The following is a 23746-nucleotide window of genomic DNA, read 5'->3' on the forward strand; positions in this document are numbered from 1 at the left end:
ATATTAAACCAAGTCATCTCTATGGTTGATGGAGTGAACACGTACAATATATCCACTCAACATAACTTATCATTTATCAGATAAGATATTTATAAGAATTTCCGCTAAATAATAATGACATCTGCCTTTATTTGATGGAAATATGCATTGCATTTTGTTGGGTTTTGGTGTGGCTGGACCAACCATCGGCCCAAGTCATTATTGAGGGCCGAGCTCGATTAAGCTCGGCTAACACCGAGCTCGATTAAGCTCGGCTAACACCGAACTCGATTAAGCTTCTCCAACACCGAGCTCGATTAAGCTCGGCTAACAACCGTTGTATTTGAACAGCTCGTTCAGTTACAACAATAAGTTTCTTCAGTTTTCAGTTTCACATCTGTTTTTTCTCCATATTCGTGTGATTCAAGAAACTAGATAGAGAAGTGAATACACTTTGTGATTCTTGAGCTAGCTAGGTGAGTGATCCACAATCGAGTTGTATTCTCCGATTGAGTAGCGAGCTAAGTGATAGTGTGTTGTAATCACCTTCGTTTGTTTTGTATTCGTAATAATATCGTCTCACATTTGTTCGCGTCGATTCTGTATTTGATTCTTCAAATTGGCGCCGTCTGTGGGAAAGAAATCGGCGCGATGTCTACGGCGAAATTCGAATTGGAGAAGTTTACGGGCAAGAATGACTTCGGTCTATGGAGATTGAAGATGAAGGCCGTGATGATGCAACAAGGGCTTTGGGAAATCGTCAAAAATGGGGAGGCCGACACCGCCAATGGTGCGGATGAGAAGGTCGATCCAAAGGCTCAAGAACTTCAACAAAAGGCGTATAGCACTCTGATCCTGAGTCTCAGCGATCGAGTCCTGAGGGAGGTTTCGAAGGAGGAGACCGCTGCGGCAGTGTGGAGGAAGCTTGAGTCCATCTATATGACGAAGTCTCTTGCAAATCGCCTTCATCTGAAACAGAAGCTTTTCACCTTCCAGATATCAGAGGCGAAGAGCATCTTGGAGCAGCTCGAAGATTTTGGTAAATGCGTGGATGATCTGGAGAACATCGATGAGCAGATCAAGGATGAAGATAAAGCACTTATGCTTCTCAATTCATTACCGAAGAGCTTCGAACAATTCAAGGACGCTATACTCCTTGGAAGAGACTCCAAGATCACCTATGAAGAGGTGTATTCGGCCCTGAAATTGAAGGATTTTCAGAGTTCTTCAACAAGACTGCGTGATCAGGCTGGGGAAAGCTTGAACGTGAAAGCCAATATCAAGAAACCTGAAAAATGGAAGAGGCAGGGTTCTGAAAAATGGAAAGGAAAAGGCCAAAGGGAGTGGGATCAGAAGGAGTCCAGGTCTTGCAACTATTGCAAGAAACCTGGGCACATCAAGAAAAATTGCTGGGCCTTAAAGAAGAAGCAAGCTAATGGCGACTCTGATCAGAACACTGCTGACTGTGCAGTAGATTTGGAGCCGGCTCAGGTCATGAATGTGACTGAGAAGCCCATTGCAGACTCTTGGATCGTGGACTCCGGGTGCTCTTTCCACATATGCAGCCACAAGAAATGGTTTGAGAACCTGACTGAAGCACAGGGATCAGTCTTGCTCGGCAACAACCAGGTGTGTGTTGTTAAAGGCATTGGTAATATTCGTTTTAAGGTGCATGATGGTTCTATTAAATTGCTGACTGAAGTAAGGTATATACCTACTATTAAGAGGAACCTTGTATCTGTTGGTGTGCTTGAAATGAAAGGATTTTCTTGTGTATTTTCTGGTGGGAGTATGAGGATTATGAATGGTGGTGCTATTGTTATGTCAGCCTCTAGGATAAATAGATTATATTATCTGGAGGCTGAGGTCATTGTGGGAGATTCCTATGTTGCTGAGGAACAGAATCTGGTGTTGTGGCACAAGAGATTAGGCCATGTGGGTGATAAAGGGCTTAAAGAATTGATCAAGAAGGGCGTTTTTGCATGTGATGATAGGGAGAGTGTAAAAATGTGTGAGTCTTGTTTGCTGGGAAAAGGAAAGAAATTGCCTTTTGGCTCAGGAAAGCACAACTCCACAAGACCTCTGGATTATTGTCACAGTGATCTATGGGGTCCTAGCCCGGTTAATTCCATAGGTGGTGGAAGGTACTTCTTGAGTGTAGTAGATGACTACAGCAGGAAGGTTTGGGTATGGATCCTCAAGGAGAAATCAGACACATTCAGCAAGTTCAGTGTATGGTACAAGGCAGTTGAAGTTGAGAAAGGGTATGGCTTGAAGTGTCTGAGGACAGACAACGGGCTTGAGTTCCTATCAAGGGAATTTGATAACTTCTGTGTGCAAAGGGGAGTGAAGAGGCATAGGACAGCTCCGGGGAATCCACAACAAAATGGAACCGCGGAGAGAATGAATAGGACTCTCCTTGAGAGAGTAAGATGCATGATTTTTGAATCTGGAGTGCCTAAGAAATTCTGGGCAGAAGCTGTCTCCACAGCAGCCAAATTGATCAATAAATGTCCATGCTCAGCCATTGGTTTTGATACTCCAGATGGCAGATGGTATGGAAGCCTAGGAGGTTATGAGAAGCTTAGGATTTTTGGTTGTAGAACCTTTGCTCACACAAGGCAAGGAAAGCTAGAACCTAGAGCACTAAAATGCATTTTCCTTGGCTACCAAGATGGTGCTAAGGCATATAGACTTTGGTGCACATAAGAAGGAAATCAAAAGGTCATCATCAGTCGAGATGTCATTTTTGATGAGTCAACTATGCCATTCAAGCCTACTCTGCAGACAGAGACAACTCCAGAACCTGCTGGGGTCAGTTTTGATCAACTTGAACCAGAACATAGAGCCTCAGATGCTGCTGATTTCCAAGAGCCAATGATGTCCTCAGATGAGGAGAATGAGTAGCCTACTGATAATACTCCAGATATCTCTGATCCAGAGCCACAAGTTCAGCAATATGCTCTGGCCAGAGACAGAACCAGAAGGGAAATCAGACCACCAGCAAGGTTCAGAGATGCAGATTTTGTATACTATGCCTTGTGTGTTGCAGAGGAGTTGGAGATCTCAGAACCAAGCACCTATAAGGAAGCTATTGGCAGCAAAGACAAAGAGAAATGGAAAATGGCTATGAAGGATGAGATAGACTCTCTCATCAAAAACAAAACTTGGATCCTAGTTCTCAGATCACAGATTCAACAAAGACCTATCTCTTGCAAATGGATTTACAAGAAAAAGGTGGAGGCCTCTGAGAATGATAGTATCAGATACAAGGCTCGCTTGGTTGCAAGGGGTTTCACACAGGAGGAGGGGATAGATTACACCGAGGTCTTCTCTCCTGTGGTGAAACACAGCTCAATAAGGATACTCTTGGCAATTGTGGCTCGGAGAGATTGGGAATTGCAACAACTTGATGTAAAAACAGCTTTTTTGCATGGTGAGTTGGAGGAGACAATCTATATGGAGCAGCCACAAGGATTCATAAGGCCGGGAGATGAGGATAAGGTCTGTTGTTTGAAGAGAAGCCTCTATGGACTGAAACAAAGCAGCCGGCAGTGGTACCTGACTTTTGACAGGCAGATGGAGAGACTTGGCTTCAAGAAATCTGCCTTTGATAGCTGTGTTTACATAAGGTACAAGGGAGGTAAAGCTGTTGCTTACTTGTTACTTTATGTGGATGATATGCTTGTGGCAGGCCCTAGTAAGGCAGATGTGAAGCAAGTGAAGGAGGATTTGGAGGAAGCTTTTGAAATGAAGGACTTGGGAAATGCAAAGAGAATTCTTGGCATGGATATCATAAGAGAGAGAGCTGCTAGGAAGTTATGGTTGATGCAGCATAGCTACATCAAGAAGATGTTAATCAAATTTCAGATGATTGACTCTAGAAAGGTATCAACTCCAACAAGTCCACACTTCAAGCTCTCTGTCAGTCAGAAACCAGCTAATGATCAGGAAATGAAGTTGATGTCTAAGGTGCCTTATGCAAGTATTGTTGGGAGTATTATGTACATGATGTTGTATACTCGGCCTGATCTGTCACACGCCATAAGCCTGACCAGCAGATACATGGCAGACCCGGGTAGCACACATTGGCAAGCCTTGAAGTGGATAATGAAGTATTTGGTGGGCACGCAAGATTTGGGATTGTTGTTCTGCACAGCAGACGGTGAGGATGAGCTCATAGGCTACTGTGATGCAGACTATGCTGCAAATATTGATAGCAGAAAATCCCAATCTGCCTATATCTTCAAGCTCTTTGGTACAGCAATCAGTTGGAAGTCTAATCTCCAATCTGTGGTTGCGCTCTCTACAACGGAGGCAGAGTATATATCCTTAGCAGAAGCGGTTAAAGAAGCTAAATGGCTAAAGGGAATATTGGGGGATTTTGGTGTGGTGCAAGAGGCTGTAACTATCTTGTGTGACAGCAACAGCGCCATTAGCTTGGCCAAGCACCAGACTTTCCATGAGAGAAGTAAGCACATCGACATCAAACTTCATTTTGTAAGAGATGAGATAAGCAAAGGCGTGGTGGCAGTCAAGAAGGTCCACACCTCTGAAAATGCAGCTGACATGATGACTAAACCCCTACCAAGTGCTAAGTTCGAGCATTGTTTAGACTTGGTTAACTTGACTGCAAGAAGATGAGGGAATTTTGGTGAAGGTGGAGTTTTGGCTGGCCGGATGGTGGATGCAGCCAAGGTGGAGATTTGTTGGGTTTTGGTGTGGCTGGACCAACCATCGGCCCAAGTCATTATTGAGGGCCGAGCTCGATTAAGCTCGGCTAACACCGAGCTCGATTAAGCTCGGCTAACACCGAACTCGATTAAGCTTCTCCAACACCGAGCTCGATTAAGCTCGGCTAACAACCGTTGTATTTGAACAGCTCGTTCAGTTACAACAATAAGTTTCTTCAGTTTTCAGTTTCACATCTTGTTTTTTCTCCATATTCGTGTGATTCAAGAAACTAGATAGAGAAGTGAATACACTTTGTGATTCTTGAGCTAGCTAGGTGAGTGATCCACAATCGAGTTGTATTCTCCGATTGAGTAGCGAGCTAAGTGATAGTGTGTTGTAATCACCTTCGTTTGTTTTGTATTCGTAATAATATCGTCTCATATTTGTTCGTGAATCTCGCGTCGATTCTGTTTTTGACTCTTCACATTTTGACATGAATAAAGAAAATGAATCACTATCTTGGAAGCGACAACAAATACGAGACCGCGTTATTAGCACCTATTCTTGAAAAAAAATAATGAAATAAGCATAATAGCACATAAATTTGTTTATCTCAAATTTATTCCTAAGTGATGGATGCCCTGAAATGCGTAAAAATTAGATTCTTATTTCAGTGATTTTTCTTTCTTTTAAAAAATTAAATTTAAGAAATATTTCAAAATTAGTTAAGTAATTAAATAATAACTTAGTCAAGAATACTTTTAAAAAATCGTGTGTTATAGTTATTCTCAAAAGTATTACCCTTACCCAACTTCTTACACACGAACATTCTTGATATATTTAAACTAAGAATTATGCTCCATCTAAATTTTTTTATCCGCGACAAAAAATAGTTCATATTCAATTTTAAAAAAAATCTTTAAAATAGTTCATATTTATTTATACAAAAATTCTTCTTTTTTGATTTATCATTTATTTATTCAACTATTCAATATTTTCAACTACTATTTTCTATCTTTCTCTCACTATATCAATTGATCATTAAAAATCCTTATCATCCTCAAATGATATATTTTTAAAAAACTGATGGAATATACTCTCGTGTGTCAAATTATTTAAGTCATACATATTTCATTTTTAATTGTCCTAGTCATTTCTTTTTAAAGTACTTTATTTCCCCTACTTTGAATATTATTATTCCCTCACTTTTTTAAATTTATCAAAAACTCTCTATTTAATTTTTAAATGCTCCACTACACTCACTTTTTTAAATATTGTAGTCAAAAGATAAACTTAATTAATGTGAGATGGATGAAGCATATAAAATGAGACTGATTTCACTAACTTATTGATACTACTTCAATTTAATATGCTTATGTTTATGTAGGTCCAGATTCCAAACCGATTATTATAATTGTTGATATTAAATAATCAATCATCAATACCAATAATAATTCTGCCATCTTTATCTCGACAGCCGAAAATGACTAGTTCGCCCACCCAATGTCACTATCAAAATGACATTTCCACCCTCTTCCAGATTTCCAGATAATTCATGAAAACTCTCAAATCGCTAATCAAATTTATCAAAAACCGAACAGATTATAGTAAAAAAATCCATCTCATAATACAAAAAAATCAAGAAAAAATCACACATTAAACTAGTAAAAATCTAGCAATATTGCCACACTAATTAAAACTCTATTGTATATCGTCACAATTGAGAAAAAAAATACAAAAAGAAAAGTAACAGAAGCGGTTGTCTCATCCTCTCTTCCACAGTTCCGTCCCTGGGCCACGAGACGGCGTCGTCTCAGCTCGAAGAGAAGTGCAGCAATAATTTCATTTCCGATATCTCATAACACGAAGAATCCCCGATTCTTGATTGCGTATGTATTCGGCGCAAGCGTTCCTTCGTCCAATCCTTCTCAGAGGTTTTTAGCCTCAAATTTTGACTATCTTCGCGGCTTTGACCACCGGATTCTCCCTCGCGATCGCCTCCCGGCCGGCGGTCTTGTAATCGTAGCTGCAGTCGTGGCGATCCGAGTACCGATGATCGGCACAGAACAGATCGCCGCACCGGCACCTGAATCCGGTCAATCCGACCCTCCGGCTGCAGCCGGAGCACCGGTTGACTTCTCTCTTCGCCGGAGGCGCCGCCGCCGATAAATCCGCCGCCGCGCGATCGACCTTCAGATCTGCGCTCGTCTCGAGGAGCTTTGGCATCCTCGGCGGCGAGGATCTGACGGACGAGCTGGATCTGAAGGATTTCTCTCCGAACACGTGGATTTTCGGCTTCGTCACGCCGGAAACCGCGGGAACGGCGGAGGCGGAGACCTCCGGCGGCGTGGTGAAGCATTTCTGGCACAAATTATTCGCGGCGGAATTCCCTGGTACGCCGCATTTGACGCAGAGCGAGATGTTCTCAGGAGCGACCTTGAACTCGGTCTCCTCCTGCTCTGTCTTGTGCGCCATCGGCGTTAAATTTGTGTAATTCGCGTTTTCAGAGAGAGAAGTGCGAGTATAGAGAGAGGGTGATTGGAAATTGGGGGCGTTTGGAGAGAGAAAAAAGGGGCGAGGAGGCTGCAATTTAGAGCATCTCCAGTTGCTTTAACTCCGTAATAGCCCAGCCACAAACTCCTCCTGCCACATCATCAGTAAAAAAAATCCTCCTATCACATCATCAAGACAAGCAAATAGTCCAGCAATAGCCTAGCTATATCACCCATAATTATATAAAACAAATAATTGACAATTACACAAAATACGGAATTAAATGTACGACACAAATACAAGAAAATTCAATAATATTATTTAAATTAAAAAATACAATAAAAAATATATTAATTTAAAAAAAATACATTAATTTAAAAAATATATATATTATTAAAAAACACGTCATCCGCCTTACTCCTCGTCTCCGTCGCCCCCCTCGCCACCGTCTCCGTCGCCTCCGTATCCGCCGGAACCCCGGGGGAGTTTGAGACCCGCTCATCACTGGAATACCTTCGTTGTTGTTCTTCATTTCGCGTTATTGATCTTGTACAGAAATTAAGATTGAGAGAGTACTCATTAAAACAAGTGGTGTGAATGAAAATGACGTGCAAATCGCGTATATATAGTGTTTCGAAAAAAAAAATTCGATCGCCGACCGCTCGCCGGTCCGCCGCCTGCAATGGCGGCGAGCGGACCGGCTAGCGCTCGCTGATCCGCCGCCTGCAATGGCGGCGAGCGGACCGGCGAGCGCTCGCTGATCGGCCAACGCTAGCCGATTTTTTCGCCGAAATGGCGCTCGCCGGTTCCAATGATTCGGCGAGCGGACCGACGAGCGCCGAAAATCGGCTAGCCGACCCGCTCGTCTCCATTGGAGAGGCTCTTAAAGTCGGTCGCGACTCGCAATGACGGGATATAATAAATGGCCTCATAGGGAGGGACGCGTATTCGACAAGTTGGTGACGGAAATACCCCTCGTGCTTTCTCTAAATAGCACTAAGGCCATCTACAATAGGAATAGCCCAACAATAGACCAACAATAGCCCTTGTGCTTTCTCTAAATGGCGCTAATGGGGAGGTTCTAGATCTCTCTGACGTGGCATTACGTCCATTTTGGGATATTTTATTGTATTCAAAGTATGATTTTATGCTCCTACCATTTTTTATTTCCATGAAAATTAGTTTATGCAGTTGTATTTTTTGTGATTCGTTCACTTAAATTATTTATAATTCTATTTATGATAAAATCTCATACTATATTTTTTCTGTTTTTCATATTTGAATAATAATAAAATATCTTGAAATAAGACTATTTTTTATATAAAAATTAAGTACTATTATTTTCTGGAAAAAATGTTTGGTCGTCGTATATAATATAGCTAGCCAACTTGCCTCGTATTCATAAAGTTAGATTAGGGGGGCTCTATTAAATTTATTATGGTAATAATTATTGGGTGGCTATTGCATGAAATATGAAATTAATTTGCATTTTGATTCACGTATTTTATTCAAATAAATGATAGCCGTTTACATTAAATACTTTAGCTGTCGAATTGGTTACCAATTATAGTATTGAAAAAATGTACATTTGACTCCTTCAAAATACTTGCGAGTTGCGACTCATCTTTTTAACTTCAATCAAATTCAATTTTTTTATATTAATTTAAGTGAATTTGATAGTAGTATAAGTTCATGCAATATGGATTGTGGTCCAAGTTAATGCTAGCTTGATTGCCTTAATATTTAAGTTGACCAAGTCGCCAATGTTATTTGCGCTGGGCCACCGCGGCACGCCTCTCGGGCGTTTCTCTTTCTTTCTCTCGGCTAGGCAGACGCAATAGGTGCCCAGCCAACCGCCGAATCGCACGGCGGTGGCTAAGCTTGATAGGGCTGTATATTGCTAATGCTCTTATCATATTTGCTAAAACTGTATGATTAGTTGACATAGATTTGAATATAAATATCTATATTATCAAAATTAGTATTTAATTAAAAGTTCAATGTTCAATATCATTTTGACAAATTTTAGAATTGATATTAATTAATGATTCATTTAATTAATAAAAACATTTCTTTGTAAAACAATACAACTTTGAGATTATATTAGGGTCAATAGTCATTAGTATAAAAATTTGATAAAATTCTGTTTATTCCATGGCTTTCGATTCTGGAATATTAAATCGCATAATTTCATTTTCCCCCTTAATTGTCTCATTCATACACAATATATCTCGTTTTTCTATAACACTAGAATGATGCATTTGATTAAAATAAGTATTTTTTATTTTGTATTCCTTTAACTTCTTGTTTCTTTTCTTCTTTTAATTTAAATAATACTATCATTTTAAGCATGAATAAAATACATCGATCTGTATATGAATGAGACAATTAAGAAAAACTTGAACTTTGTGATTTGATATTTCAATTTCGAATGTCATGAAATTGACGGTTATTTGATCAAACTTCTTGATTCGAATGACTATCATATTTATATCGAATTAGCATTAGGAGTCGCAATGGAGTTCTACTTAACAAATACTCACACAATATGTTATTTTTTAAATATATAATTAAAAGTAATTAATATCATTTCAGTTTGATACGTATATTATTTTTTTTATCATGTATAGCTAAGGGTCAAGATAAAAAATTTCAAGCACAAAACAAATAAAGTTCGATTGACCTAAATCGAAAATAGCCCGAGATTGATAGAGTTGACTCGATAACTAATTAAGTTAGCTCAATTAACTGAAATTTTCCCTATCATGAAAAATGTGTTTTGATTTTCTAAAAATTACAATAAAAATTAATGAAATAGGAGTCCGTACATGTTAATTTTGTGTCAAAGCATGTTTGATAGGGTAAATAACTCATCTATATTTGGAATTTTATGACCAAAAATATCATTTTTAGTCAATGAATTTCAAACATAGATAAATTATCTTCCCTACCAAATATGCTTATTACTAATAGGAGTATATAAATAATCAACAACCAACACATGTTTTATACATTTGTTGTTTTTGTGTTGACGTACAAGAAAATGGAAAAAATTCAAATTAATCGATTATTTGTTTTGATGGGCCACTTAATTTTGAACTTATGTAACATTTATATTTCAAATAGGTAATAAACCATTTTATCAGTCGAGCCTCTTGCCCATTGGGCCCAAACCAAAGTGAACTTCACTTATTTCTCTCCATTTACATGATTTTACAAAACTGCAAGGGAAATGAAATGTTAAAATAAAGTTCGGCAGTTTGCAATTGCGTAGGGTTTCGTCCTTGTCATCACTACCCACAACTCCTCTTCATTTGCCGGAAAGCATCGGGCTGTGTATCTCCACAATTATTGTCTCCACTTCCATCAACTTCTCTCCACAATTCCACGTTAATCAATATAGAAATTGGATTAATTTTTGTCTCTGTTTCCTGAAAATATTCCCCAAATCAATTCCATTCAATACATTTATATACTCTCTTTAAAATCTTCATTCATCTTCATTCTATTTCTATTAGGTTCACACTCCAAATACATTTCTTGATTTAGCTAAAATAGACAAATTACTCCTTTTCCCTTCATTTCTCTGCTTCTTGGAAGGCCCGATTGAGCACTGTAGCGACTTGTCAGCGAATTGGTATTAGGGTTTAGGGGTGAAGTTTTACGGAATCGGGGAGTGCAGTGATGGGGGGAGATGATCAGACATTTAGGGCAAATTTCTCAAGTGAAGGAGTTTCTAGGCTTCGTGGTGTCGTCGAGGAGAAACTCAAAGACTTCATGGGTGATTACACCGATGACACTCTCGTGGTAGGAATTTAAGTTTATTGGATGATTTAATTGACAGTTGTTATCGGAACTATGCGTGTTTGGGGATTATAGATGCAAACTCTGTACTTGGCTTGTTTCTAAATGTATATGGAATGCGGAAGAAATCATGTAATGCTTGTGGTTGTTTATATAAAATGAGTCACGGGCTGGTACCATGATCATGTAAATAAGGGTTATTTGAATGAGTTGGATATTGTAGGGCAAGATGTGGTGCATTATGCATGAGAAGTCATTGATTACTCAATCTCGTGGTCAAACTGACGTTGAATTGGGGAACTGTGTTTAGTCATTTATGGTGGTTATGTTTTCTTTCAGCTCTGGCTTGATTACCAGTGTCATCTAGGTTCCGTTGTTTTCTTTGAATAAAGGTGCATTTCTAGTAATGGCCATTTGTGACTTCTTTCCTTGGCACTATATGGAATTCTCGCATGCAATCATGGCACATTTTCCAGATTCTAGTTTCATTCATGACACAGCAATTTCTTTTACAATACCACTCATGGGCTTATGATCTCATTTTTGTGTTGTTTCAATTCAGCACTTTATGAGTGATTGTAAGTTGTGCAACTTATAGCCTACGGAATTGCTTATTATAAAACTATATTATGCCTTTCAAAAAGGTGTATTTTTTTTGTAATAACTTCATTGTGCCAGCTTCACAAAGATAGCTGAACTCAGTGCTACTTGTTGTAATGAGACTCAAGCATTTGTTTTAGTGTATGCATTTCTTTCTCCGGTGACTTTCTCATTTTTTAAACTTTGGCCTTTTCTCTTCACTTATAGTAGTTATATACTGAATTCCTTTCCAACTTATTGAATATATTCATTTTCCAGAGTATGTGTTTTTTCTACTATGTTTTAATCTGTACCTTGGATGTGACAACATATACACCATTACAAAATTTCAACTGTTGTGTTTTTTTAGTTTTTTATGCAAATTGATTCTGATTGTGTCCACTCATACCCCCCCCTCTCTCTGTGTTTCTTTATTGCATATACATATTGCTGATCTCATATAATTTGTATTCCAGGAATATGTGATAGTCTTGCTAAAAAATGGTAGGAGTAAGGATGAAGCAAAGAATGAGCTGGATGTCTTTTTAGGAGATGACAGCGACTCTTTCATATCTTGGTAAGATTACTTCAGTTTGCATTTTATGATGATATGCATCTGTTATAACATTTGATAGTGCTTTCTAACCGTTTGTGAACTTTTTGCAAGGCTATGGGACCATCTGGGATCTAATTTGAGTTCATACGTCCAAGCACAAGAACTTAAACCAGGAGTTCCCAAAGCAGAACCTTCTGCGGGAGATCAGCCTGGGAAAACTGGATCTGATCAGATTGAATCTGTAGCTGATAAAGGGAACTACGTTGAAACATATGGGCACCATAAAAATGGGGAAAATAAAGGGCATGTAAAGGGTGATAATGACGAAGCCCCCATTCCTCGAAAGTCTGTGGCCAAAAATGTAAATATCAGAGATGAAGATCAGCCTAGTGATTCTCAATCTAAACCACGTCGTTTTCTTCAGTCAACAATTCATAAAAAAAGAAGGCGAAATGATGAGGAACAACATCAAAGAAAGGTGATATTTTCTTGCTTTTTGAACAATTTTAGTATGCACCTTTTGCACTGGTAATGTTCTTGTGTCTTTGTATGTAAGATATTTCAAAGGGGTCTAGAACATTATTTGGTTTTGCAGTTTTGCACTTCATTGCTCTTGAGGTCAGTTATAAAGTTGGTTTAGTGGACCTTAGATATATTGACCGTATTCCTCGGTCTGCACTCTTCATATTTTGCCTCCCCCTCTGCTATCTATTTGTACATATTTTATTTGGTATCTGCATATTTCACCATCTGGAATGCACCTGAGAAGTAAATCCCTTGAAGGAAAAGAAAGTATTTTAAATAAAACATTAGTCAATGATACATCTGTGTTATGTTGTTTGAGACTGTTTGTACAACCTGTGACATTGTATCTGTCATTCTGTTGTACAATCAGCATTGTGTATTTTCTGATACTATACAAACAATCAAAATAGTTCTCTTTTTATTTTAGAAATTAAAGGAAGATGAATGCTGTTGGTGAGCGTTTGAGAATGTATCACTGAATATAAACACTCAAATGAATCCTTTCTAAAGAGTTGTGTGCAATCTAAGAATAGCATGTAGTTTTCTCTCTTTCTTGTCTACATCAAGTACCTTGGCTTCGCAATATAACTAATTTATGTACTACCTTTACATTTATTGAATTTCGAGGACTCTAGTGATGAAAAGAGCATGCACATCATGGGATGTATCACTATGGTTCATTAATACCACGGACTTGCTCTTGGTTCATTACCGGAGTTTGTGTTTCTTCTGAATCCTGTGAACTTTGATGTCTTAGGGTACGTACTCTCTGCATCTATCTCCCAATTTTATCATGTACCTCGTTCTGGGAAAATGAGCTGTACTAGTTCCGTCCTAATCCCTTGCCCCGCCTTTCGAGTGAGCTTTCTTCAGCAGTGAACAATGTTATCAATTGGTGGTTTCCGGTGGCAGTTTTTGAGGATTCTGCCACCACCACCCAGTGGCCTGGTGGTTTTGATGTGGTATTTATGATGTGGCGCCCGTATATCCTAATTCTTTTTATTAATAATTGACCCGAGAGGACCTTATTGAGAAGTTATGGTTTAGTTCTTTATTTCAAGATTCATAGCTTCTCTTCACACTTTCCCAGTCTTAATCCTTTTAATTTCTTGTCACTTCTCTCTCTGTTCTTCACTGACGCCCACTGCAACATCGGGTGACCACATGCTGCATCAGTTCTTTTTTGTTCTTTTTTTTGCACAGTTGCACACAGTGTGAGCTTTTTGTTTACAATTTATGTGGTATTTCATGTCTTCTTGTAATTAATTATACTTCAGGTAAATTAAAGAAAATTATCTATTTATGTATTTTGGTCTATGATTTTGTGGCTCAATATTGTGTTAGAACTTAAGTTATACTACCTCCGTCCACGAAAAATAGTCTCATTTTTCCATTTTTGGGTGTCCATGAAAAATTCTCATTTCACAAATGGAGACTTTCTCATACTTTATCCAATTTTTCTCCTCCTCTCTCTTACTTTATCAATTTCTCATTAAACCCGTGGGTCCAACTGTCCAACAAGGGGCCTAATTTTCTAGGACAGACGGAGTATAGTTTTAAATTTAATTTATCAATATGTATTTTTAACATCTCGATCCACCCTTGATGAAATTGTAGCGAACATTCTTCTCTAGAATCCATTACTTTGTCATTTGTGCAATGAGCTTCTTGGCTGAATTTGACAACTCAGTTGCCTTAGGAACCAGACATGGCCATTTACAAAGTAAGGTGTACCTTCTATCATGTGGGCTATAATTATCTGTAATTTAGTATCTTCGTAGTAGATAAGACTTCATTGAGCCTGACAGAAGTAATTCCCAGCTTAAGAAAAATTATTTAAAAGCTGACATTAACAACTGTCTTGAAGCCATGATCTTCTACGATTCTCTTTTAGAAAATGATGAATTGCATGTGGAGAAGAAACTCATTTTTATTGTTGCTTTGATATAGAAACTGGTCTTTGTGTGTTCCTTGATCTTTTATCTTGAAAAGATTTTAAGTCCCTGTGGTGCTTTTCACTTCACTTATTTGTTGCTTCAAATTGGCAGAGAGAAGTGTCCCAGTCAACTGTTAGTGCCCCGAAAAGACTACTGCAATTTGCTGTACGTGATGCTGTTGCTACTTCTAGGCCACCAAATGCAACAGCAGAGCCTTCACTCAAACGTCTACGCTCTGTGATTTCAACAACGGAGTCATATGCAGAAGCACGCCCTCAGAGGATTCGTCACGCTTCTATGTCTGTGGCTATTAAAGCTATGGCTGAAGCGGTGAAGGATGTCACTAAAGTTAGGCCTTCCCGTAATGTGTTTGATAGGCTTGGTAATGCTATGAATGGCCCAAACACTAGCAGTCACTGCGAATATGGAGGTGTTGCTGAAGATGCTGTTGATGGAGATTTTAATGTTGAGATGGAGAGTCTTCACTCTTCTTATTACCCACGAGATGATATCAGCATGCTACATGAAGGGAACATGTCATCCTTTCAAGAAGTCCAGGATATTGATCGGGGATATGGCAGAGAAAATTATGATGAAAGGGGACGGGAAGGCACAGATATTTATCCATCAGGCTCATCTAGTGGGAAATGGGTAGAGAGCTCCTTGAAGTTTCAATATGGTGCTGCTGATCACGATGATGGAACAGCATACAGATCACATAAAGATATTATTCAGCCTGCTGCAGTGCATAGTGCAATCCTCACGAATTCTTCTTCTGTAAGCATGAAAATGAGAAGACCTCAATACCAGGAAGAAATAGAGGCAGCTGAGATGGATGATCATGAAAGAATGAGAGGTGCTGATGCTGTTTCTACAAACTCTGAAGTGTGGTTGATGAAAACAAACAACAATCATACAGTGCCTTTTAATGGAAATGTAAGAAATTTAACTAAATTCGTGCAATAATGGAAATTTAAGGAATTTTGTTTTGTTATTAACCTGTTTCCTCTGACTTGCTTTCTAACAGGCAAAGCCTGATGCTACTCTGCTCGAGTCTGAAAGGAGTCAGGGACCAAGTGGTGAACCTTCTATCGTTCCTTCCGTTACATTTTTCACTTTATATTTTATACTCTAGTTCAGTGGTATTCTTGGCCATAGATGATATATCTCTTCTGATGCATTACCGACTTGAAAAGAATTTTTTCTTTGTCATGCTATTATCCTCTATCTTAATCCTTAGTGTATGCAGGTTTACATAATACTGGTCCACCAGCCGAAGACGCTGATTCCCGTACCATCTTTGCTAGCAATGTAACTCCTTCATATTAAGCCCCAAGTTTTCTTTTTGGTGGATTCTGTCATTACATTTTTTCTAATATCCTCCATTTTTGTGACCAACATATTCTAGGTTCATTTTGCTGCCACTAAGGATAGCCTTTCAAGACATTTCAACAAGTTTGGAGAAGTCTTGAAAGTTGTCATCTTAACTGATCCGGCTACTGGGCAACCAAAAGGGTAAGGTGTTTCAGATGCTTAATTCCCTTAATCCAGTTTATTGTATTTCTAAATAGTTCTCCTTATTCAGATCAGCATATATAGAATTTATGAGTAAAGAAGCGGCTGAGCTTGCTTTGTCTTTGGACGGCACATCCTTTTTGTCACGCATTTTGAAGGTATGTAATTAAGAATAATACAGGTTTCAGATGTATGATTTGCATAGTGGTTTTTTGAAGCTGGGATCAGCTTCTTGCATGGAATTTTGTTTGTGTGGTATGCCACTAAATGCTTAGATGACTTATTTTACTTGAAGTCTAACTTTACAAATAATCCTAATATGCCACTTAAGTTGTTTGCTGGGCCTTAAAAGAGTGTGATGGGTATGCAGATGAGCATAGGTTTGCTACTTTGCTTGAAAAATGTTTTCACAGTTAGTTTGAACATAAAGTCGTAAACATGGACTAATAACACATAAGAACATTTTATATCTTTAAATGTTATTTTAAAGATTATGTAAATAAACATGTATGCACGTTACATTGATATTCATAACATTAATGTACAATGTAAAGAATCATGATTTGAAGTGAATTGTGTTACAACTATTTCCCTAATGTCTGATAATGATGTCAATTGTCACTGACTTATAGAGATTTGAGATACATTATCTGGAAGAGTTACTTATTTTGTACTAACGCTTTTATCTTATCTTTAGATTGTAAAGAAGACCTCTGCTCAACCTGATGTCGCATCTGCTATGACATGGCCTCGCGTTGCACGGGCATCTCCTTTTGTTGTTCCAAGATATGGCCGAGCTCCTTTCGCTAGAGGCATGCAATACAGGGGTGGTCGTGTACCTATCATGCCGGGTGCAAAGAGTTTCCAGTGGAAGCGAGGGTCTGACTCAACTGTGACCGATACTTCAGGCCAGGCATCCAACATGATTTTATCAACTACACGTAGTCTCACATATGTCAGAGCAGAAACCAAGACAAATGGGAGATCAGGTTAAATTGTTTATAGCTCAGCGCCGTGCAGGAATATTTTGAACACTGGCATTGTTTTTGCTTGGCCGACGTGATCAGCCAAGTGCCGAGATGCATGAGTTGAGGAATAATATCCGCTTTAGGTTATTAGTACAGTGAAGACGGGGCTTTACGTTATTAGTACAGTGAAGACGGGGTGATTCTGGGCATTACGCGGGAACAGAACAACCTGATTTTGTGAATATTATGGACTGAATGCAGCCTAGACATTATATTCTCAGAATGTTTTTGGTTTCACTAATCTTTATGATCGTTTGAATACGAAATGAAAAATGAAAAAATGGAAAGAAATGAAAAATGTTTGCCGAATATCTCCTTTCAGTCTTTCTACAATTGTGTTCTTTTCATAATATTTTCTCTTATACTGTAATTGGTTTTATTGTCAAATGGTTAAATTCGCTATTTGTAGTTGAATTGGTTGTCTAATTGTGATACATAAAAAAAAATTTAATCTCTCATAGGTAGAATCTCATGTTCATTAATTTTTTTCCCTTCTTATTCTTCTCGACGTCTGCGACACCATTTTCGAAATTGTGCAATTATATAAACCCCTTAAACAGGATTGTATCATAATTATACGACATAGCAAATAATGGATCGATAAAATAATATGGTGATGTAAATAGTTAGGCAAGAAGATCTCCCATCATATAGTATATAACATAAAATGAAATTATCAAAATGGAGAGAAAATTACAATTATGAATCCATATAGCCTAACCTTTTCTATCTCATTTAATTAGGGGTTACAATTTGGTTTTGAACTTCATGTTTATAATTAGAATAAGGGGTGAGTGAAATTGTACTTAAATTTACTGTAGTTGCGTTGTTTTATTTAATTTTTCTCATGTTTGATGAAATCTCGGTTTTGCTTTATGAAACTATACAAGAAATTACACATCACGTTGAAGAAATGGAAGTTGAAATTTGCTAACATCACGGGAAATGGAAGTTGAAATTTGCTAACATCACATTTATTTAAGGGAGTGTTATATTACTCACTCAATACTTAATTGTTAGCTATAATTAAATAATAGCCATTAGATATTCAAATCAAGGGCCTAGATCATCAGCTCCGGAATGTCAATACGATAAAAAAACGTCAATAAGGGTATTAAGAGGAAAGAGTTGGGCGGGCCTATGATGCTTCTGCAGCTATGGGCGTGGTAAAGAATACCCACATTGAGGCCGTCGTTCATAGGAGTACTCGTGCACGAGCCATATACGCCATGTGACGCCAGGTATATATTTATTTGTTTATGCATATTGAGTTATTTTTTTTACATCAATTTTATTTATAGGTGGAAAGGAACAACGCAAATAGGAAATGCTCTTAGATACTCGGTTGAGCATTACCGTGATCAAATATATCTGATTAGACCTGACCAGGTGAATATTATTTTAATGTTGGCTTAATTTATGAATTTATTATGAAGTTAATTTGGTGTTTGCATTGCTGGTTTGTAGTTTCTGTGGACGCCATATGCACATTGCATACTGCCTGACTACTGCAATGATGTGAATGGATGCTCCTTGTGCGACACTTACTTGGTGTGTTGTGCCTATGTCGAGGCACATGAGGCTGGACTAGGGTTGACAAATTGTGCGGATTGGGTCGTTATCGGGTCAACCTGATAATGACCCAACCCAATAAGGCCTAACCTGAATCTGACCTGTTAAGGAAACTGTAAATTCGAACACGAACCCAACCTGCTACCTTCAAATCCGAACACGACCCGCACCCGAACCCGTTATCGACACGATATAATATGGGTTGACACGACATGATAACAACCCGAACCTGATATTACACGATTAAAACCTAATATTACACGATTAAACCTTAATTTTTAACCTAATTTACACAATTAAAACTCGTTTTATACCATCTAAACCTAATTTATAAGAAATTAAAAAATTAAAGTAATATATATATTTTTAAATAATAATAAAAATAATAATATTATTTCTTAATGGGTTACCCGTATCCGACCCGATAACCCAATCTGAAATTATCGCATGTCTTACTTTTCGTCCGTCGGACTTTGAAAACTTGTGTTGTGCCTTCTTTCAATAGTTTATTTGAAAAGTGTTTTTTCTAAAGATATAGTACTGACGGATCTTCAGATTCACATAATAATTGTCCGCTTGAACTTGAAGTCTCTATCTAATCTAATAACATATTCACAAAACAACAATTACAAACTCGCATTTAAAATACAAATAACATATACATTCAAATTCATCATCAAAACAACAAAACATTATAAACCAAATGATTCACTCCTAATCCATGTTCTACTATATATTAGAAACTACAATTCATCACAATTCATGCTTTATAAGGCATAATTTACATATAACTACTAAATTAGAAAGTTAAATTACAAGATACATTTCAACCCGTACTCTCTTCTCCAATAACAACCAAAATCGCAACACCAAGCATCTCAAACATATCAAAAACTATACAATTGAATGAATTTCACCAATAAAATCCATTACAACTAACAAAACAACAAAACAACAAAACATCGGTCAAATTTGAACAATTTGTTGTAAACTCTAATTTACAAAATTGAGAGAAACCTACACAAAATATGCAAATAAACTACAAATAAGGGAGGAATGTTGAAAGATTAAAGGAAACTTACCGGAATATGACGGGAAATCGCCAAGAAATCGCCGAAATCGAATCTGGTATCTCTCTCTCGCGTCTGCTATCTCTCTCGCGTCTCGTCTGCCCTTTCTGCCTCCCTTGCGTCTGATTTATGCAAATTAGAGACGCATGAGCCTCATGCCCTTTCTCCCTAAGATGCATGACGGTCATGCGTCGTCTAATAAAATTAAAAAAACAGGCGACGCATGATGAAGATGCATCTCTCCCTATGATGCATGACGCTTATGCGTCTTTAAAAAAAATCAAAAAAACAAACGACGCATGTCTCTCATGCGTATTTGTGTAAGACGCATCTCCGTGATGCGTTTCATTAACGACAGACGCATGACCCTTATGCGTCTCTCCCAAAGCAGGAACAAAAAAAATAGTACGCTTATGGAATGTTAATTGTAGTCTAGAACAACAAAAAAATTAAGTTGGAAACTTATGCTAGAAGGCTAGTGACACACAGGTGATTTGCAATAAAATAGTATACAAATCCAATTTGTAAGAAAGTTTCATCAATGCAGCATACTTTCTGCATACCTTTATTATTAATGGAGTAGGAGAAAATGCACGCACCTTATAAAAACAATTGGTGCCAAATGGGCAGGTCCCATTCCCAAAGTCAAAGTGCTTGCAATCAATAGATCTGAAAGATGCTTCCTCTCAGTGTGAGGAATAGAAGAAAGCAATAAAGCAAAAGGGAGCTACTCTGTACCTCAGCTTGGACTTGTAACTGTCAACAATTTCTTGCTTATCATCTTTTGAGGAATACCAAATGACACTAGGAATCACAAAGTATGAAAGCTACCGACATATAGGGCATGATCTTAATGCAGAGATAGCATCCATGCCAGATGATCGTGAAGTACTACGCCAATTCCTAATGCATGCTATACAAAATGGATGATCACACACTCTGACAATATTCCAAATTTACGTTCGGCTGCCGTAGGTTTTGAGAGGATCTTCTCAAGACAAACACTGCATTCTATTTGTTGACTATGTGTTAATGCTTCTAAATGTTTTTGCCTTTTTTTCACATGTGTTCAAGTGTTCTTCTCTTTCTTGAGGCCTAAAAGGATGCAAGCAATGCTTCCTACAGGTAGGACAAAGATCCCCATGAACTCTAGGGCAACTCACACCATGTGGACAATCCCCGACAGCAGCAAAAGAGCATATTGGTCGGTCAGCAGGATCTACATCCCTAAAGTCTGCCAAATCATCATCGCCTTGTAGAGTTACTAGATTATCACAATTCCCAGAATTCTCTCCCCATGCTGGTATACTAGGAGGATGAAGTGGAAAGTTATAAGATGAATGTTCAACACTAACACCAGTAAAAGCAGTGAAACCTAATGTCACAGCTCTAGTAGAAACCTCCTTGGCTGAAGAAAGCTCAACTGATGAAGATAAAGCCGGCGACTGTAACCGAGAAACTTTAATGTGATCATATCTACATCGAGTGCCATAAGCACAAACACCTTTCTGGTAGAACGTACATATCTACAGTAATATGCGCATCCAAAATGAATTTAGTCATATAAAAACATTAAAATGGCCAATACTGCTAGCAGGTTAACAGAGACTCACATTATTAGGTGGGGCCTTCCAATCATGTGAATACTCACAGTGTTCCCCTTTTAGACATGCACCATTAGCAAAGAATTTGCAGAGAACCCTGAAGGAATGAAAATCATCATAAACAAGTTTAAAAGTTTTATTAACACAGTAATGGATCTTTCTTGTTATTCAGTTATAAATGGCTAAAGTCTTGACCACCAAGACAAAACTAGAACCTTATTATTAAGACACAGAGCCCTGAAGGCACAATAAATCATCAACAATCAATTTAAAGAGAGCTCTGTCAAGTGATGCAAAGGCTCCAAGATAAGTAAGTCCCATTTAACAAAATAAACTTGATGCCAAGATGCATTAAAGGGTTTCATGACTGCATGTGATTAACCACTCCAATAAGTATTCCAGTGAAATCAAATTTCCAAAGGAAGATGACAATGTGTGTCATTTCTCAGTCCAATAAGGTGTTTGTAACTTCCTTCCTTATGACTGATAAAAGTTTTGTATTCGTTCTCTTTATTCTCAAGACAATAAAAGGAGAAGCGGATAATGAACTAAATTATGGAAGTGATAACATAAATTGTGCTATCTTGAAATCAATCATTAAGTAATAGCAATAGTCCTAGCCAAAGTCCAGTAGAAGTTCAAGCAACTACCTCCGTATTGATACAAGGGGAGGGAAATGCAAATATTCAACCTAGTTGAACCAAGTTCAGCTCTGAAAGCTTTATGTATCTATGAAAAGAGAACAAATGCCGTGACAAAGGCTTATCTAAGTCTACAACTATGCCCTTGAAGACATAAGTATATATAAATAAACCAAAACCGAAGCATAAGGTCTGTACTACATTAGATATCTCATAACTTTTGTGGGTCTACTTCAGCAAAGACTTGGGGCATTGTACACTCTAAAATGGAAAAAAGGCACATGGAAAATGCCATACTAACTACCTCCATAGAAACTTATTAATAGGAAACTCATATAGCATATAAGGGAACAACTCAACTTTCAATTGCAACTTATAATTTTTCATAGCATGTATACAACTACTATATGCTGGAAAATATGCTCAGATTATATTCAGAAAGATCAGAACAGCAGGCTACTTTCAGTTGACAATCAATCAACACACAGTGCATAATTTCCAATCGAGTCTTAACAAAAAAACCTTGTCCAGCTTGGATCAATCCTATTCCAATTTACAGTACAGACCAATCAAACCTTTAAGAAATAAGCTCATGATATATGTATACTGAATAACTTTGGTTGACGAAGTAAATTTATTGCTGTTCTACTAATTTAATTCATTTTTTCCTTCTCTTTAAATTTATCTACCTTCCACTCAACCTCATTGTTATGAACGAATCCAAATTCAAGAAATCAATGAAGAGAACATCCAAATAGTTTCTATACAATCGGCGTAGGTGTAATTTATGAAAAAATATCAATTGGATAAAAAATCATTAGAAAATCAGAAGAAATAGGAGTAATTAATAATTCCAGATAATAGGATACGGTTTGAATATCTGCTCACCGTTTAGACATGCTGCTGCAAATCCTTTCCAAATCTACGAAATTTTTTATGATATGAGAACTTTTGCTCGGTGAAGAAAAATACGGCGATTCCGGAGTGAATTTAGGGATGTTGGCGGTTCAGATGTTGGATGAGACCATCCACAACGGGTCTCGCCGGCGTCTCGTCCCGGCGAGACGAGACCCCGGCGAGACGCGTTGCAGCCTCCGTCTCGTCCCGTCTCGTCCCGCGTCTCGTCTCGGCGAGCCACGAGACGAGCTGTCTCGCCACGCGCCTAGGCGACGTGGCGCAGCCCGGCGTCGTGCGTGACGCCCACTCGCCGGCCCGCGAGTGGGCGTCGTCACGTGCTGACGCAATAAATTTTATTTTTTTTAAATTCGAATTTAAATTAAAAAAAATTTGTAACGGTATTATTACCGTTTTTTTGTTTTTTTTTTATAATTTTTTGTTTTTTATTAAATTTTTTACTCTATAAATACTCCTAAACGCATCCTCATTTACACACAACTACACATCTATTCTTCATATCATCTAAATTTTCTCTCAAATTTTCGCTGAAATTTTCATAACCCAACTCAAGATGTCCGGCGATCCAAGCCCCTTGGCCTAGCGGTAAAGGGTGCTGGATACCGCGTCCATCCTGGAGGTCTCGAGTTCGAACCATGGGTGGCGTAATTTGTCTTTCCTCCTTGTTATAGGAGTTGATTTGTAATTTCCTCCTTCATATATATGATATAAATATATGAAGTTAATTTTTTTTTTTTTAAAAAAAAAAAAAAACTCAAGATGTCCTGCGACGGCGAGGGCAACTATGGCGGCTCCGGCTCCGGCGGGTGGGATCTCAACTCGTTCGGCGATTGGGAGAACATGATCAACACATT

At 38.1% G+C, this 23746-nt stretch overlaps 2 protein-coding genes and 1 pseudogene across 2 annotated transcripts; 1 reads left to right on the forward strand and 2 right to left on the reverse strand.

Moving 5' to 3' along the window:
• Positions 1 to 6235: 6235 nt before the first annotated feature.
• On the reverse strand, positions 6236 to 7249 carry LOC121759896 (zinc finger A20 and AN1 domain-containing stress-associated protein 5-like). The gene has a single exon (XM_042155466.1). The coding sequence runs from the start codon at positions 7126 to 7128 to the stop codon at positions 6598 to 6600; it is 531 nt and encodes a 176-aa protein (XP_042011400.1). The 5' UTR covers positions 7129 to 7249; the 3' UTR covers positions 6236 to 6597.
• Positions 7250 to 10391: 3142 nt separating this feature from the next.
• LOC121762159 lies at positions 10392 to 17401 on the forward strand. Its single transcript, XM_042157958.1, has 9 exons — positions 10392 to 10953; positions 12006 to 12106; positions 12197 to 12563; positions 14659 to 15483; positions 15575 to 15626; positions 15797 to 15858; positions 15956 to 16062; positions 16133 to 16220; positions 16760 to 17401. The coding sequence occupies exons 1-9, from the start codon at positions 10831 to 10833 to the stop codon at positions 17054 to 17056; spliced, it is 2022 nt and encodes a 673-aa protein (XP_042013892.1). The 5' UTR covers positions 10392 to 10830; the 3' UTR covers positions 17057 to 17401.
• Positions 17402 to 19111: 1710 nt separating this feature from the next.
• On the reverse strand, positions 19112 to 22954 carry LOC121760140 (annotated as a pseudogene).
• Between the last annotated feature and the right edge of the window lie 792 nt (positions 22955 to 23746).

Source organism: Salvia splendens, chromosome 13 (genome assembly GCF_004379255.2).
Source record: "Salvia splendens isolate huo1 chromosome 13, SspV2, whole genome shotgun sequence".
Lineage (NCBI taxonomy): Eukaryota > Viridiplantae > Streptophyta > Magnoliopsida > Lamiales > Lamiaceae > Salvia > Salvia splendens.